This window comes from Equus quagga, chromosome 10 (genome assembly GCF_021613505.1).
Source record: "Equus quagga isolate Etosha38 chromosome 10, UCLA_HA_Equagga_1.0, whole genome shotgun sequence".
Classification (NCBI taxonomy): Eukaryota; Metazoa; Chordata; class Mammalia; order Perissodactyla; family Equidae; genus Equus; species Equus quagga.
In genome coordinates, this window is record NC_060276.1 from 19,762,326 (window position 1) to 19,779,820 (window position 17,495).

General features: G+C 36.1%; 1 protein-coding gene across 1 annotated transcript in view; it reads left to right on the forward strand.

Moving 5' to 3' along the window:
- The first annotated feature begins 4,556 nt into the window (after positions 1 to 4,556).
- ZNF280C (zinc finger protein 280C) overlaps positions 4,557 to 17,495 on the forward strand; it is a 67,785-nt gene continuing 54,846 nt past the window's right edge. The window contains exons 1-4 of the mRNA XM_046674073.1: positions 4,557 to 4,679; positions 13,010 to 13,055; positions 13,177 to 13,223; positions 16,973 to 17,119. Coding sequence (XP_046530029.1) covers positions 13,193 to 13,223; positions 16,973 to 17,119 — 178 coding nt within the window. The 5' untranslated portion in view covers positions 4,557 to 4,679; positions 13,010 to 13,055; positions 13,177 to 13,192. The remainder of the gene's footprint in view (positions 4,680 to 13,009; positions 13,056 to 13,176; positions 13,224 to 16,972; positions 17,120 to 17,495) is intronic.

Here is a 17,495-nt window from a genome sequence, read left to right on the forward strand (position 1 = left end):
CATGCAAAAGAATGAAGTTGGTCCCCTCTGTCACAGTATATACAAAAATCAACTCAAAATGGATCGAAAGCTTAAATGTAAAAGCTAAAACGATAAAACTCTTAGAAGAAAACCATAGGTGAATATTTGTGACTGTAGACTAGGCAATGATTTCTTAGATATGATACCTAAAGCATGAACAACAACAAGCAAAAGGTAAATTGGATTTCATCAAAATTAAACTTTTATGCATCAGAGGACACTATCAAGTAAGTGAAAAGACAATCCACAGAATGGGAAAAAATATTTGCAAACCATATATCTGTAACCATCTAGTATCCAGAATGTGTAAAGAACTCTTACAACTCAACAATAAAAAGATAAACAGCCCAAGTAAAAAAATGAGCAAAGGATTTAAACAGACATTCATGCAGAGAAGATACACAAATGAGCAATAAGCACATGAGAAGATGCTCAACATGCATTAGGGGGATTTCAAATCAAAACCAAAATGAGATGCCACTTTATACCCACTAGGGTGGCTTTACGCCCGCTAGGATGGCTATAACCAAAACACCCCCCCAAAAACAAACAAATGAACAAAAAAACGGAAGAAAGCAAGTGTTGGCAAGGTTGTGGAGAAACTGGAATCAAAATAAATCCTAGTGGAAATGAAAAATGATGCAGCCACTGTGGAAAATTTTGACAGTTCATCAAAAAGTTAATTACAGAGTTACCATCTGACCCAGCATTTACACTCTTAAGTATATACCAAGAAAATGGAAGACACATTTTCACAAAGAAATGTGTGTATGAATGTTAATAGCAGCATTATTCATAATAGCCAAAATATGGAGACAATCCAAATGCCCATCTACTGACAAACAGATAAACAGAATGTGGTACATCTATGCAATGGAATATTATTTGGCCATAAAAAGGAATGAAATACATGCTACAACATGGATGATCCTGGAAAACATTATGCTAAGGGAAAGAAGCCAGTCACAAAAGATGACATATAATATGATTCCATTCATATGAAATGTCCAGCACAGGTAAATCTATGGAGACTGAAAGTAGACTAGTGGTAGGTCAGGGCTCATGGGTAGCTGGGGGGTGGGGGTGGGAAGGGGCATGGTAGTTCATGCGTGTAAGATTTCTTTTTGAGGTACCAGAAATATTCTAAAATTGGCTGTGCTGATGGTCATGCATATCGTGATTACACTAAAAACCATTGAATTGTATACTTTAAATGAGTGAATTGTGTGGTATATGAACTATGTCTCAATAAAGCTATTTTTTAAAAATCTTGTACACCAATGTTCATAGCTGCATCATTTGTAATAGCCAAAAAGTGGAAACAACCCAAATATCCATCAACTGAAGAATGGATAAACAAAAGTGGTTTATCTCTACATTGGAATAATGTGCAGCCATAAAAAAGGAATAAAGAATTGATACATGCTACCACGTGGATGAACCTACCTCAAAAACATTTTGCTGAGTGAAAGAAGCCAGAGACAAGAAGCTACATATTGTATGATTCCATTTATGTGCAATGCCCATAATAAGCAAATCTGTATGACACCAAGTTGATTAAATGTTGCCAGGGGATGTAGGTGGGAGGGAATTGGGAATGGTTATTAAAAGTATAGAGCTTCTTTTTTGGGATGATGAGAATATTCTGGAATTAAATAGTGGAGATGGTTACACAATATTGTGAATATATTAGGAACTACTGTATTGTACATTTTAAAATGGTGAATTTTTTATGTGAATTTATCTCAAAAAAATTGCCCAAAAGGCTATACAGGAGTAAATCCTTATTTAATGGCAGTCCTGAAAAAAAAAGAACATGTGGCCAGTTAGTCAAGAGAACCAAGAGAGTGGTTATCTAGAAACTTGAGGGGTTTTTTTTCCTCTTTATTTGTGTTGTTATTGTTGCTGTTGAAGCAACATTGGTTTACAACATTATATAAATTTCAGGTGTACACCATTATATCTCAACTTCAGTATAGACTACATCATATTCACCACCAAAAGTCTAGTTGCCATCCGTCACCATTCAAATGTGTCCCTTTACCTCTTTCTCCCTCCCCCCATCCCATTCCCCTCTGGTAACCACCAATCTCTTCTCTGTATTTATGTGTTTTCTTATTGTTGTTGTGTTGTTTTTCTATTTTCCGCATATGAGTGAAATCCTACATTATTTGGCTTTCTCTATCTGACTTATTTCTCTTAGTAGAATACCCTCAAGGTCCATCCATGTTGTCACAAATGGCAAGCGTTCGTATTTTTTATGGCTGAGTAGTATTCCATTGTATATATATAACACATCTTCTTTATCCATTCATCTGTTGATGGGCACTTAGGTTGTTTCCAAGTCTTGGCTATTGTGAATAATGCTGCAATGAACATAGGGGTGCATACATCTTTTCAAATTAGTGTCTTCATGTTCTTTGGATAAATACCCAGAAGTAGAATAGGTGGATCATATGCTAGTTCTATTTTTAATTTTTTGAAGAATCTCCACACTGTTTTCCATAGTGGCTGCACACTTTGGCAGTGGAGAAAGGGTTCCCTTTTCGCCACAACCTCTCCACATGTTACTTGTTACTTCTTGTCTTTTTAATAACAGCCATTCTGACAGACTTGAGGTGACATCTCATTGTGGTTTCGATTTGCATTTCCCTCATAATTAATGATGTGACTATTTTTCCATGTGCCTGTTGGTCATCTGTATATCTTCTTTGGAAAAATGCCTGGTCAGGTCCTCCACCCATTTTTTAATTGGGTTGTTTGATTTATATTGTTGAGTTGTATGCATTCCTTATATATTTTGGATATTAACCCCTTATCAGAAATATGATTTGCAGTTATTTTCTCCCAATTGGTAAGTTGCTTTTTTGTTTTATTGAGAGTTTCTTTTGCCATGCAGAAGCCTTTTAGTTTGACGTAGTCTCACTTGTTTATTTTTTCTTTTTCTTTATTTTTTCTTTTGTTTCCCTTGCCTGAGAAGATATATCTTAAAAGATACTGCCAAGACTGATGTCAAAAAGTGTACTGCCTCTGTTTTCTTCTAGGAGTTTTATGGTTTCAGGTTTTACTTTCATGTCTTTAATCCATTTTGAGTTAATTTTTTTTTTTTAAAGATTGGCACCTGGGCTAACAACTGTTACCAATCTTTTTTTTTTCTGCTTTATCTCCCCAAACCCCCCCTGTACACCGTTGTATATCTTAGTTGCTGATCCTTCTAGTTGTGGGATGTGGGACGCCACCTCAACGTGGCCTGACGAGCGGTGCCATGTCCACGCCCAGGATCCGAACCCTGGGCCACCGCAGCAGAGCACGCGAACTTAACCACTTGGCCACGGAGCCGGCCTCTAATTTTTGTATATAGTGTAAGATAGTGGTCTACTTTTAATCCTTTTCACGTGGCTGTCCAGTTTCCCCAGCACTATTTATTGACGAGACTTTCCTTTCTCCATTGCATGTTCTTGGTTTCTTTTTAAAAAATTAGCTGTCCATAAATGTGTGAGTTTGTTTTTGGGCTCTAAATTCTGTTTCACTGATCTGTGTGTTTTTGTGCCAGTACCTTGCTGTTTTGAATACTATAGATTTGTAATATACTTTGGAATCAGGGAGTGTGATGCCCCCAGCTTTGTTCTTTTTTTCTCAGGATTCCTTTTACTATTCAGGGTCTTTTGTTGTTGCATATAAATTTTAGGATTCTTTTTTTCTATTTCTGTGAAAAATGTAGTTGGAATTTCTGTAGGGGAGGAGGAGTTTTAAGGATAAAGCTATCAATCACCCAAACAATTTTCCATGTGATGATTCTATTCTCACCAGGATTTCTTTTTAGTATAATCTGGCTTCTCCTGTATATTTCCTTTTCAGAGAAAATTTGCTGACCACAGTCTTCTGATCTTCTTGGCCATTACATTTTTTCATGAAAAAAAGGATAAATTGGATTGGGATTTTGGCTTAGTTTATAACTGTTTTCTGGTCATCATGCTGAGGCAGATTGGCCCTCCCCCTCCTAACTTTAGCTCTGATGTGGAGACTCATGACACCCTAAACACGAAGGAATTTGAGAAAAATTTCATTACTCAAGGGACCCCTGGAAGAGCAGGGGACCAAATAGGTCTGGGAAGGCTTGAGAGAGAGTGCATTGGGACTTTCTAGTCCCTAAGGGGTGGATCTGGGGGAGAATTCCCCTTAATGGGCTGTAGATTTCCAAGTTTTAAATTTCAGGGAGCAGCCTCAGTTTGGGTATTACAAGCCAGGTTGGACAGCAGGCTCGCTGAGATTGGTCTCAGCGTCCGGCCCTCATTTGGGCCCGCGGCCCGCGGCTCACAATCCACGACACACACCAGAGCGGCACTGCCTTCGAGAATGTGTAAGGGCCATGCACATGTCCGTGCCCGCCCTTCCTCGTCGGTTAGAAAAGAAACCCGGATGTGCGGGAAGGAGGGCGGGGGGGGGGGGGGGGGGAGGAGGAGCTGGTGTCTACCCATGAGGCAGTGCGCGTAGTTACATACTTCTGTCCTCGTCTGAGGCGCTCATTCCTCGCTGGGAGTCGCTGAGGCTGCTGCTGTTGCTGTGGCCGCCGCCTAGTGTTTTCGCGCTCCTCCCTTTCCTCCTCCTCTTTCTCCTCCTTCTCTGAGTCCCAGTCAGGCCGACCTTCTCTGCTCTGGGTAAGTGTCCCCCGCCCCCGCTTGCGCCGCACTGAGGCAGCCAGAGGCTCTCCCGCGCTGCCGTGCCGGCCTTGCTCTGAGGATGGCAGGTTGAGGGTCTGGATGCCGGCGTGTGGCGGCGGGATCGCCCAGAGCGGGGGGGAGGGGACGGGCTTGGCAGAGCGGTGGCGGGTGGGCCACCATCTTGCGCCAGCCCCGGCGGGGGAGGGATCTCAGAAAGGTAGCAGCTTGGCGGCAGGGTTTGGCGGCCCGCTCAGGCCGTGGCCGCGCGGGCCGCCACAGCCTCCACCTCACTTCACGGGGCCTGCGGGTCTGTCTGTCCCCAGGCTGGTTTTGGCTTTTCTTTCTGGAGGCAACTCCCTTTGGTCTTTTGTATATTTGATGCCCGATGTTTGGCGAGACCCGCCCACCCCTAATTCTCTTCAGTCATAGGAAAAGAGACCAGAGAAGGTTCCGAACTTTCTGGTTTTAGGGCCCCTTGGGCCTCTCCTTTCTGCCCAAATTCCCCCACCCAGGTTACTGGTCATTTAATGCTAAAACCCTTGTTCTTGCCAAAGGGGCTTCGCTCCTCCGTCAGAGAAATCGTGTTCCATTCCGTTATTGTCTAGAGGAGAAGAGCCCTGAGGAGAAACGTGGAGTTAAGATAATTTTCTAACAATGAGCTTTGCAGGTTTTACTTGATGAGAAAATTATCTCATTCTCAGCTGTTATCCTTCTCTAGACACAGAGGGAATTCCTTTTAACTTATCTCAAGTTTTAATGCTTTTTAAAAGGAGAAATCAGATAAGAAAATGTCAAGTGAGCCAGCTTCTGCAAGCACAGGAGATCTTCATTCAGGGGATTCTCTTTGTTTGCAAAGATTTTTTAGTTTTTTTAAAAAAAAATCTGTGAACTTAAATTTTGCCTTTATTGTTTTCAGGTTTGGACTGTGAGTTTTGGTGTCTTTTAGTGCCTCAAACATAAAATTGAAACCAAGAAATGAGTTTTAAACTACAAAAGTCTCCTCTTAGCATTTGTGAGATGTTCTGCTTTGGGAGTTACTATGAAAACTCTGTCTCCTTAAGCAGAAACTTTACCGAGCCTATGAAGGCATTGATTTGCTTATAAAATTAAGTTAGGTTTATGTGCTCTTGATGTTTTAACATCAGTACAAATTCCACTATAATTGTAACTTGCGCTTGTATATTTCATTGATATCACTCCTTTTGAAGTGGGCTCTGAGATGTTTATAGAACATTTTAGAGGGTGAGGAAACAGCCTCAAGGAGAAGACTTTACCAAGGTCACGTGGGTAGGAAGTGATAGAACCAGTTCTTAAACCTAGGTCTTCTGATGCCTCACCCAATGCTCAATTCACTATAGTATGCCCCACGTTTTATGGGAGTGAGGTAGTGAAGGAGAATAAGCAAGGAGGATCATCGAAAAAATATAAGAAATAATTTTTCAGTTCCCCTTTCCTTTATATTTTTACTTTTAAGACTCCATATCTTTCCAACTTTTTAGTATGTAAATAATACTGTTTTTATTTACAAGCACATTGAAAAGTTGAAGAATAGCCCATTGAAAAAAGTTCTGATGTTGAAGAGCAACAAATTTCAGCTTCTCCTATTCGACCCATTTTCCCCAGTTTTCTAGTCCAATCTTTTTTCTTCAGCCTAGTATTTTACTACTCAGTGTGAGCTTTTTTAGTAGAAGTGAAGAGTAAGGGGAAAGGGTTATATAATTCTGTACCTCCTTTCTTGATTCAAAAGGACGTTTAGAACCATACCAAAATTTTTTATTGCTGTTGTTATACTAATTGGACAGGGAAAATACCAAATGAAGCTCAATTTTTGTAAATAGAAAGTAATCCATAATTTCAGTGACAGGATATTGAAAATTTATATCAAAAACATTTTGTTATTCTAAAAGTAACTTCTTAGGGCTCAGAAATATTTGACATATTCACTGATTCAATATATAGTCCTGAATATTTTTTTCTGTCTTCCTGCTTCAGAGAGGGACTTAAAAATGTTTCGTTTTCAGTCAGGTTGCTTCAAATAACAACTCAGGAAGACTTGGTTTATTCAGTAATTTGTATCAAAAATGGATATCTAGACTTTTTTGATTCATTCTCTGCAAAGCAGTTTTCTTTTAAGGAGTGTTTTTATTAACTTTCAGTATGTCAAGAAAAATAGTCATCACTATGGACCTTCTGGGTCCAATGGACCATTTTTATTTATTTTAACTCATTTTTTAAATAATTTACACAAGAATAAAGAAATAGTGGAACCAACTTAATTAGATATTTGATAAGAACTTAGACATGGTGTGCTTCTTTGTACAGTCCCTCAATATCTGGGGGGATTGGTTCCAGGACCCCTATGGATACCCAAATCAGCGATGTTCAAGTATATACTTAGAAAAACAAATAAACAAAAATTTTGGATGCCAGTAGAAGAATCCATCTGTCTTTTATTAAGATAGATATTAAAGACATTTGCAAAAATGTATATCAGTGCCATTTTTCTCATGAAATTTTTTGTTTTAGAAAATGTTTTCATTAAAAACATATGAACATGCAATGGGCTTATTAATAATATTACTTTAAATAAATTAATGCATATTTAATTTTTTCTCAGTTTCAATATCTAACATGGTAAGTGTCAATAGATATAATCCACGTGAATGAAATCTCGTTGGGATTCTCAATAAGTTTTAAGAATAAAAAGAGATCCTGAGACCAAAATATTTGCGAACTACTGATCTGGTGTACTTTATTTGTGGCAACATTTTAACAATTCTTTACATGAATTAGAATTTTAGTACTTATATTCATCAACTTATAGTATGAATTCCAGTAAAGAAGGAAAGGTTGAGCAAAATAATGCAAATTCCCACTCAGTTATTCAGCCCCTATGTCCAGTGTTCCCATCATTGTGCTCTACTTCTTTACATGATATTTCCCTGGTGGATAAGTTTTACTCCTATAAAATGTGAGTTAATTAATAATATGTCCTACGTTACTTTAGAAATTAGTGATTATAGAATATCTTATAAAACTTAAATAAAATATTTATTATATAGTTTGGCTTTGGATGGTCAATTATACATTAGTCTTGTCTCCAGGTTACGTGTTTTACATATGAATTACAACAAAAGCAAATTTGTAAAGATAAAATCTTTTCCCTGAATATAATATAAAAAATACTTTGTAGAAAGTAAATTTCATTATAGTGTCCCATCCCAAAAGCTAACATAAAAGAAAATGTTTTAAAATATAGGCAATCTTTGCAAAGTATTATGTTAATAAATTTTAAATCTCAGTGTCACGTAGCTATTTTCCACAAATAGAGGAAGTACGAAAATCAACAGAGACAAAAGTTGAAAACCTGAAAAAAAATAAGGGGAGAATAGTGAAATCAGCAAAGAAATGTCTTCTCAAAATGTACCTGGACTTAATGTGTTCAAGCTTTCAAAAACATAATAATTTCCACAATATAAAAATTTCTTGGACAAAGAAAAGATGGTGAACCTATGTTTTTCTTCTAAATTATGTGATTTGTTCCCAAAATCTGGTTTGAGAGTTTGAATTGTTTAGGTGCCAGTGAAATTGTCTAAGGAACCAAAGCATAATCCAGTGTTTCTTGGATTTGAGTACTGTACAAGTTAATTCTTGTTATAAGAAAAACATTTTCACAGACTTTCTTCTACTTAAAATGTATAAAATATGCTTAGAGCTCTTACACAACCATAAAACAAAATAATCAAATACAACTACAAAATCAACACTATTTGAATCAACTTTAATACAGTGAATGAATAATATATTTTGATGAAACAAAGTCACTGCCTACTTTTTTTGAGTTTTTCATACCTATCTAAACAAGACTTTTCACAGCAAGACCTATCATAGCAAGATTTTTCTATTTGAACCTTTTCAATACCTTCATTTCTGTAGCTAACTGTATCATCATTTGTCCTTCATTTAGGCAAACGCACCACTTAGGTATTCTCTCCTGTTCTTTTATTATTAGCCAGCAGCCATAAAAGTGATAGTACTTGATGACAGCGTAGTAGTAAATACAGACAAAAGTATGAGTCCTGATATGATCCAGTAATTCCACTTCTGGATATTTATCCGAAAGAAATAGAAACACTCACCCGAAAAGATATCTGCACCCCATATTCATTGCAGCATTTTTTACAATAGCCAAGACATGGAAACAACCTAAATGTCCATCGTTGGGTGGATGAATAAAGAAAATGTGGTGTATGTATATAATGGAATGTTCAGCTATAAAAAAAGAAGGAAATCCTGCCATTTGCGACAATATGGATGGACCTTGAGGGCATTGTGCTAAAAGATAAATACCATATGACCTCACTTATATGTGGAATCTAAAATAAAAAACAAAACTGAACCCAGATACAGAGAACAGATTGGTGGTTGCCAGAGGTAAGGGGTGGGAGGATTGGGTGCAGGTGGTCCAAAGGTACAAACTTCCAGTTATAAAATAAAGTCCTGGGGATGTAATGTACAGCATGATGACTATAATTGGAAAGTTGTTAAGAGAGTAGATCTTAAAAGTTCTCCTCACAAGAAAAAAAGATTGTAACTATGTGTGGTGATGGATGTTAACTAGACTTATTGTGGTGATCATTTGATATATAGAATCGTTATATTGTACATGTGAAACTAACATAATGTTATATGTCAATTATTTCTCAATTTAAAAAAACATGAGTACTGAAATTAGGTGACCGAGCTTTGTTATAAGGTGGTCATCCAGAAGATCCCCAGAGTATGCTTATATTAACTTTTTAGATAGACAGCAAAACACTATATTGTTTTAGAGCTCTCTTGCACTGTCTGGAATATATCTATTTTCCCCAGAGGTCTGTTAGTTTGAAAAATGTTGGGATAATCCATTGGTAAGTGTACTATTACTCTTGAATGCAAGTACCAGAAACGTAGCTCAAAGTAGATTAAACCAGAAATGAACAATTACCTCTCTCTTAACTGAAAAGTCTTAGTAGTTAATTTGCTTCAAGCATAACTAGCTTCAGGTGTTTAAATGGTATCAGAACTTGACCATCTCCACACCCTACCCTCCTTTTATCTACCCTAGAATCTCATGGCTTTGCTATTCTCTTTGTTGACTTTTTTTTAGGCAGTCTTTCTCCACATAGTAACTCCATCACTTCCAGGCTTATATCTTACCAGCTTATTATTTTCTTACCAGTTTTATCCAGATGTAATTCACATAACATACAGTTTATCCATTTCAGTGTACAGTTCAAGGATTTTAATATATTCATAGTGTTGTGCAACCATCACCAGAGTCAGTTTTAGAACATTTTCATCACTGCTAAAAAGAAACTCCATATCCATTAGGACCTGTTTCTCCCAACCCTCCTAGCCCTAAGCAACCACTACTCTACTTTCTGTCTTTATGGATTTGGCATTTCTGGACATTTCATATAAATAAAATTATGCAGTACGTGGTCTTCATGACTGGCTTCTTTCACATAGTATAATGTTCTCAAGTTCCATCTATGTTGTAGTATGTATCAGTTCGTCATTCCTTTATTTGACTGCATATTATTCTATTGTATAGGTATGTCACATTTTGTTTATCCATTCATCATTGGGGAATAGAGTTGTTTCCACTTTTTGGCTATTATCAATAATGCTCCTATGAATATTCATGCACGAGTTTTTGTTGGACATATGTTTTCAATTCTCTCTGACTAGGAGTGAAATTGCTGGGTCATATGGTAACTGTGTTTAACTTTGTGAGGAACTGCCAAAGTGTTTTCCACGGTGTCTGCACCATTTCATATTCCCACCAGCAGTGTATGAGGGTTCCAATTTCTCCATATCCTTGCCAACACTTGTTATTGTCTTTTTTATGACAATCATCCTACTGGAAGTGAAATGGTATCCACTAGTTTTTAAAATATTTCCTCTTGTGGTAAAATACATGTAATATACAATTTACCATTTTAACAATTTTAATCCGTTAATGTTTTTAAAAAATTTTATAGAATGTGTTCTTAAAAGATAGTCTGAAACCAAAAAATATCTAAATAGTAATTGTAATTATTTATACAGACAGTCTCCAAAAATTGAAAGAGTTGTGTTCCAAGAAGTCTTTTATTAGTCAGTTACTTGGAATTCATTTTCCCCCATAGGAACAGTGTATTCAACATGGGCATAGTATCTCTACCTAAGGCAATATCTGAAGTAGAGAGTTCTTTTCTCTTCTGCCTATTTTGGTGCCAACTCTGAGTTGCAGAACCTAGAGACGCTCTGGAGTTGCTATTATAGGAGCTCTAAGGTCCTCACTGCATGTTTTGCTGGCTAGTTCCTTTCTCTGACAGATGACTCAGTCTCGCATAGAATGCCTTGCTTTGCCACCAAAACTCTGAAGTGATGACTTGAGAGTTTTTTGTGGTGATAGTTTAGAAGGACTTGACTACCTTATTGAATAGCACAGCTTTAGACCGACCTTATGGTTCTAATGGCATCTGAGGATTTCTGATTTTTTTAGAGTTTATGAATGTACCGTCTGAGGCCTGCTATGGGCCTCAGAAGTCATCTCTGTAGTCATAGGCAGTGGATTTGACTTGTTTATATAGACCACTTGTACTTTTAGTACTAATTTTAGGATATTTGTGCCAATAAATATTTTATATGATCTTTTAATAAAAGTGCCCTATATGAGTCTCATAGGCTGTGCAGTTGTGAGCCTTGAAAACTTTTCTGTATTCTTTTTTTATTATTATTATTGTTATGATAGATTACAACCTTGTGAGATTTCAGTTGTACATTATTGTTAGTCATGTTGTGGGTACACCACTTCCCGCTTTGTGCCCTCCCCCCTTTTCTGTATTCTTGGTAGCAGTAGGTCCTTAAGGCTGAGCAAGAATTGACATGTATTTATTTGCTTGACTTTTTGATGCCAACTCTGAGTTGCAGAACGTAGAGCCTGCGCTCCCTTAGTTCTAGTTTAGGGACAAGCAATAACTATTCAAATAATTGAGTTAAACAGATTCGAATAGTTAAACCTCAGAACTAGGGAAATTTACTTAAGTACAGAATTCACTAGAGATTCTTGTAATAGTAATTCAAACATTTATACCATTAACTTCTGGAGTTAAAGTAGTTTTTTTCCATTGGTCTAATTCAATCTAAATTATTTGGAATTGGGAAAAGCAGGAAAGCTTGCTTTTGCCAGTCTGAGGATAAAGGCAAATGTGAAGACTCAGTTAGTTCTGTTTATCCTAATACTTCAGGTTTCTGATGTCTGATTTTTTTACTTTTTTTTGAATAATTGAAATAGCTTTTTTTAAGGCACAATTATTTGTATGTAAAAAATTGGTCTATGCATGAGAATTCAGAATACAAATCCTGTCTTAAAGAAAGCAATTCAAAGGATTTTTTGGTAATGTTTAATATAACAGCTTTTATGAAAGTCCAAGGAACCATAGGCATATTAGATTATAAACTTCTGAAAGCAAAGTCTATAATTTGTTCATCCTAATTTGTTCCCTAGAACTGAGCACATTAATTACCTTGAGCATAGGGGCAATGAGTAATTATTTTTTAATGAATTAATCTATGATGAAATTTGTCCAACTAATTTTCTGTTCCTTTCGGTTAGCATTAAGAAACCAAAAAAGTACAAACAAAAAATTTTTTTGAACATGTTTTCTTTTAATAATTTTATCTATTTTTGAAATGTGAAGAATAAGTAACAGTTAAAGATTAATGTCACTTAGCATTTCAAAATTCAGATTTACTAAAACATATATTACAGGGTGATTACTCATTTTTACGAAAAGATGCGTTTCAAAAATTGTTTGTGATTTGGGGGCCATCCGGGTGGCGCAGCAGTTAAGTTCTCACATTCCGCTTCTGCAGCCCGGAGTTCACCGGTTCAGATCCCGGGTGAACCTACACACCACTTGTCAAGCCATGCTGTGGCAGGCATCCTGCATATAAAGTAGAGAAAGATGGGCACGGATGTTAGCTCAGGGCCAGTCTTCCTCAGCAAAAAGAGGAGGATTGGCGGCACATGTTAGCTCAGGGCTAATCTTCCTCAAAAAAAATTGTAATTTAATAATTCATTAGATTTCTTCAAGTAATAAATGCTTAATACATTCAGCATTTTATTTAATAAATTTGAATTCATTCAGGAATGAATCAGTTATGGAAAGTGAATAGCATGTGTATATCAAATATATCAAATTCAAAAGGTAAGGTTTCTGTAGCAGAAAAAGATTAAATGTGTGTACATTTAATTTAACAAATCCACCCTGATAGTAGATATCCTTCTTTTATAGGGAAGAAAACTAAGACTTAACTTGCTACCTTTTCTGGAGTCACATGGTGAGTGTGCTGGAGATTGAAATTAGACCCAAAGATTCTGAATCCCAAGTTTCATGTTTCAATATTTGCTGTTACTTAAAGTGACTCATAAAATTGATTGATGTCATGTGTCGGTGCTTAGGTGACTCTGCAACTTGATGGACGACGACAACCCTTTTCAGCCAAAAAGTAAGTATTGCTCCTGCAAGTGATGCTAGTATGCGTGGCTTCTGTACTGATAATCTTGCTTCGTGAGAAAAGGTGATAGCGATGGAGGTGGGCACATTTTTTAAAAAAAATAAAAACACTTAAATTTGTTAAAGTAATACATACTCATAGTAAAAAAAGAACGATATACAGTAAAAATGTCAGTAAAGTAGAAATGAAGTGTTTCCTCCTCATCTCTAGAGATAGGTAGCATTATCTGTTTGGCATACGTAGTCACAAACTTTTTTATATGCATAGACAAAAACTAAATTATTTCCAGATAAGAGCATACTGTAAATACTATTATGTGCCTTTAAAAAATTTTTACTCAACAGTTTATCTTGAATATATTGACAGTGGCAGTACCCAGTTAAAAAGAATAAGGAAGATCTGTGTGTCAGCATGGTATCAAAACCACGGTATCAATATAGATTTAAACGATTTTTTAATTATCAGTATATGTGGCATTTCCTCATTTTTTAAAAGTTTGACATTGCTTGACTTTGCCTAGTTTCTTAGCCCATAGATTATCACATGTTAAGTGCCTACTGCATATTCAGTAGACTACTATGTGCAGGAGAAAACACAAAGAAAGAAGAAAATACATTCTTCACTCTCGAGCTTACTTTGAAGTTATTAGACATGTACAGTTAAGACACATTAAGAAATAGTGAGCAGTTTGAGATCATATAAGTAAGTCTTGAATTGCTTGGCATAGACTGGCACTGTAGTAAGAGAAAAGAAAAACAAGATTTCATGGTTTACTCAGGAAGTTATAATTGAACCAAGAGTTGGGAAGAGGCAGGGAATTCATATTTTCTTGAATATCTGCTTGAAGTTAGGTACTTTAGATGGGACTTTCCTGAATCTGCATTATCACTATGATTAGGTAGATATTGTAGCCATATTAGAGGTGAGGAAACATTCAAGTAATTTCTCGTTACTTGATTAGAAATGGTGCAACAAAGATTTGAACTATTCAATTTCATGTCCAGTCCATACTCTTTCTCCTACGCTCAAATAATGTGGACAGAAAAGAAAGGGGTCAGTTCATAAAATTAGTTACATTTGGGAAGGTGGGAAGGTTTTTTGTTTTGTTTTATGGTAGGTGGACTACAAAACATTAAACAACGTTATGCCAAGAAATGGTTTTGGCATACCTGTATAAAAGGGGAAAATAAATTAAAAGTTTTTAAATGAATAGCACCAATTTGTTAAGTTGTTTCTTTTGTATGCCATCCCCAAATCATTGTTTTAACATAGTACTTTTTAATTTTGAGTAAAAAGTAGAAATGACATTATTTTAATCTAGTAAAATTACCTTTAGAAATCACTGCATTTAAAAGATAAAGATATCATTGTCTACAAATAAAAAGAAACCATTGTCTAAGCCAGAACCCTGGAGTTATGATTTTGTTTTGATTATTTTTTTAGTTCCTCCATCCACGTCTCACTCCCTATATCCAGCACCGCTTGTGCGCATCCCCACTGCTGTTAATTTAGATGCTCCCTTAACACATTTTTTTAACCAGAACCATCCATACATAGTTTTAAAAAGACAAATAGTTTGAAAGTTATAAGTTGCACAACCACAGTTTCTTGAAGGGTGAGAGAGCGGTGTATGCACATGGGTGTGCATGTGTTTTGGGGCTATGTACTCCCTATTTTTTCAAGATATCCACTTTCTTTAGTTTAGCTATTTTTGTAATAATAATTTCCATATTTCCAAATTTTTAAGACACATACACATACTGCTATCTCTTGAATCATCAATTTTTGCCATTATCTAATGATTTTTCTATCAAGAAATATGAGGGTTTTAGTTTCCTTACCCTTACCCCTCCCCCCAAGCATCTCCCAATGTAGTTATATCTCAATTTTTGGTTACATCATATTTTTTAATGATGTTTATTGTGATGACCATAATAAATATTGTTCACTGATGAGCACAGTACTATGGAATTAATATGTTGTGGATACAGCTCCTGTTTTCTCTTTTTTTATATATCCAACAATTTAAATTTTTCATCCTTAAAAACTTGCTAAATTTTATTAAAATCTATAGCCAAGATTTCTCACACGCTTCTGTAGCCCTCTTAACTCAATTTTCTACACAATGAAACTTGCCAGGTAGTCTAACAATTTAATTTTTAATCTTCTGTGTGTTTGTGCGTGGTCTCCTGGAGACATTCCTCCTGAGTGTAATGTTCTGCTCTATTCTGGCTTGGTGCTCTCTAGACCTGTTGAACAGCTACTGTCCTGGGATTTTCCTGTGTCTTCGTATTGTGTTGAATGTCATGTTTTCTGCATCTTGTGTCTTCCTCCTTCTTAAGTCTCATTTTTTGGTGGGTTCTTCCTAAGAAAGAAAGGGTGAATGGGAGGTAACTTTTGTGTGATGTTGCTGGTCTTTTATTCTTGATGAAAGAATATGTACCTCATGCTTGACAAAAATCTTGGCTGGGTATAGAATTCTAAGTCGAAAATTATTTTTTTACTAAGACTTTTGAAAGCATTTTTCTACCTTTCTTCCCCCCCCCCCCGTCTCTCTCTCTGTCTCTCTCACTGTCTCAGATTTTATCTCTTGTGTTCTAAAATTTCATGATATGTCCCTCTACTCTATATTTTTCCCTTGATCATTGTGCTGGGTGCTGGTGGGCCCTTTCAATCTGGAGATTTATGTTCTTTAGAACTGGGAATTTTTCTTGTATTTTTTCTTTGATTTCATCTCTCCTTTTTCTCTATTCTTTTTCTGGAAATTTTATTAAGTGACATACCTTTGAAATTGATTTTCTAACAATCTTGTTTTCTCTATTTAGTATATATATATATTTGTCTTTTAGTTCCACTTATGGGACATTTATTCAACTTTGGCATTTGGGGTTTTTTGAATTTTGGCTTATTTTTAATCTTTTTGTTTTCTGAATGTTACTTTTTATAACATTCTTGTCTTATCTCATTAAAAATGCTAACTACATTCTTTCTACTATTTTCTGCTGCCCCCTGTATTGTCTCTATTTTCTTTAAGATTTTTTAATCTGTTTTATTGCTTTAGTCTTTCACGTTGGAGGTTTTAATCTTTCTGGTGCTCATTGCTTGTCCATCCATGTTTAAGAACAAGGCACTAAAATGCTTCCTAGGAGCTCTGTGTGCTTGGTCAGCACTTACAGGCTGGTGGTATTCACAGTATGTTCTTTGCTCCGTTTCTTCAGGTGAGAAATGTCTAATCTTCCCTGGGATGGAATAAGTCTCAATTCCCCTCTGTTCACTCTGGCACCTCATCCCTGCTGTGCTCTGTGCCTGACATCCCTGAATCGGGTTCAGTTTTTCCAGTATATCTCCCACCTATTGTCTCTTATTCTTAGTTTATCACCTTTTTGTTAATATAGAAGTGTGTGGGGGGTTTTCAGATAATAGTTAGGTACGATCCTTTTCATAGATATATTCTAGTCATAGCACTGAAACTCACTTTGATTGGATTTGATTGTTCCTATAACATATTGGCTACTGTAAATAACTACTGTTATCCATTATCTAGCTAGCTAGCTTAATTTTGCTAATTTAGATCTTAGAGATTGAGTTCTGAGTTTCTTACTTTTGCTGTCGTGTATTGAGTATAAATATCAATTCAGTAATCGCTATTAGCATTATTAAAGTACATCTTAAATCATACTATGTATTGAAAAAATGTATTTTGAAGAAATAAGATTTTCTTCTCTCATTTTGAAAATTAGCTAATTCAAAAATGGCAGAACTCTTTATGGAATGTGAAGAAGAAGAGCTAGAACCATGGCAGAAGAAAGTGGAAGAAATTCAAGATGAAGATGATGATGAGCTGATCTTTGTTGGAGAGATATCAAGATCAAAACCAGCCATTTCAAGTAATCACTTACTTTCATTAAAGTTTTAGAAGACATTATGTCTAATGGAAAAACCTGCGGGCTGTCTTATATGTCCTTACTCTGTAAGGAGTTGGAGGTGAGAGGGAGCATAGAGGTCAGTAAGAATTTGTGAGAATCCAAGGGAGGAGGTGGTTGGGGACTTGAGTAAGGAGGTGAGATGTTAAAATATGTTATGAGAGAAAAGGAAAATGGTAACTAAGTTAACTAAAGGTTGAGATTAACCAACGACATTATAGGCCTTCTGAGATTCTAAATCGTATTTTTTTAGTGGAGCCAAGTACCCTATTTACCTTTTTATTTGTTAATTTTTCTTTTTCTCTCTTAAGCCAAATGTACCTAGAAAAGGAAGCATTTG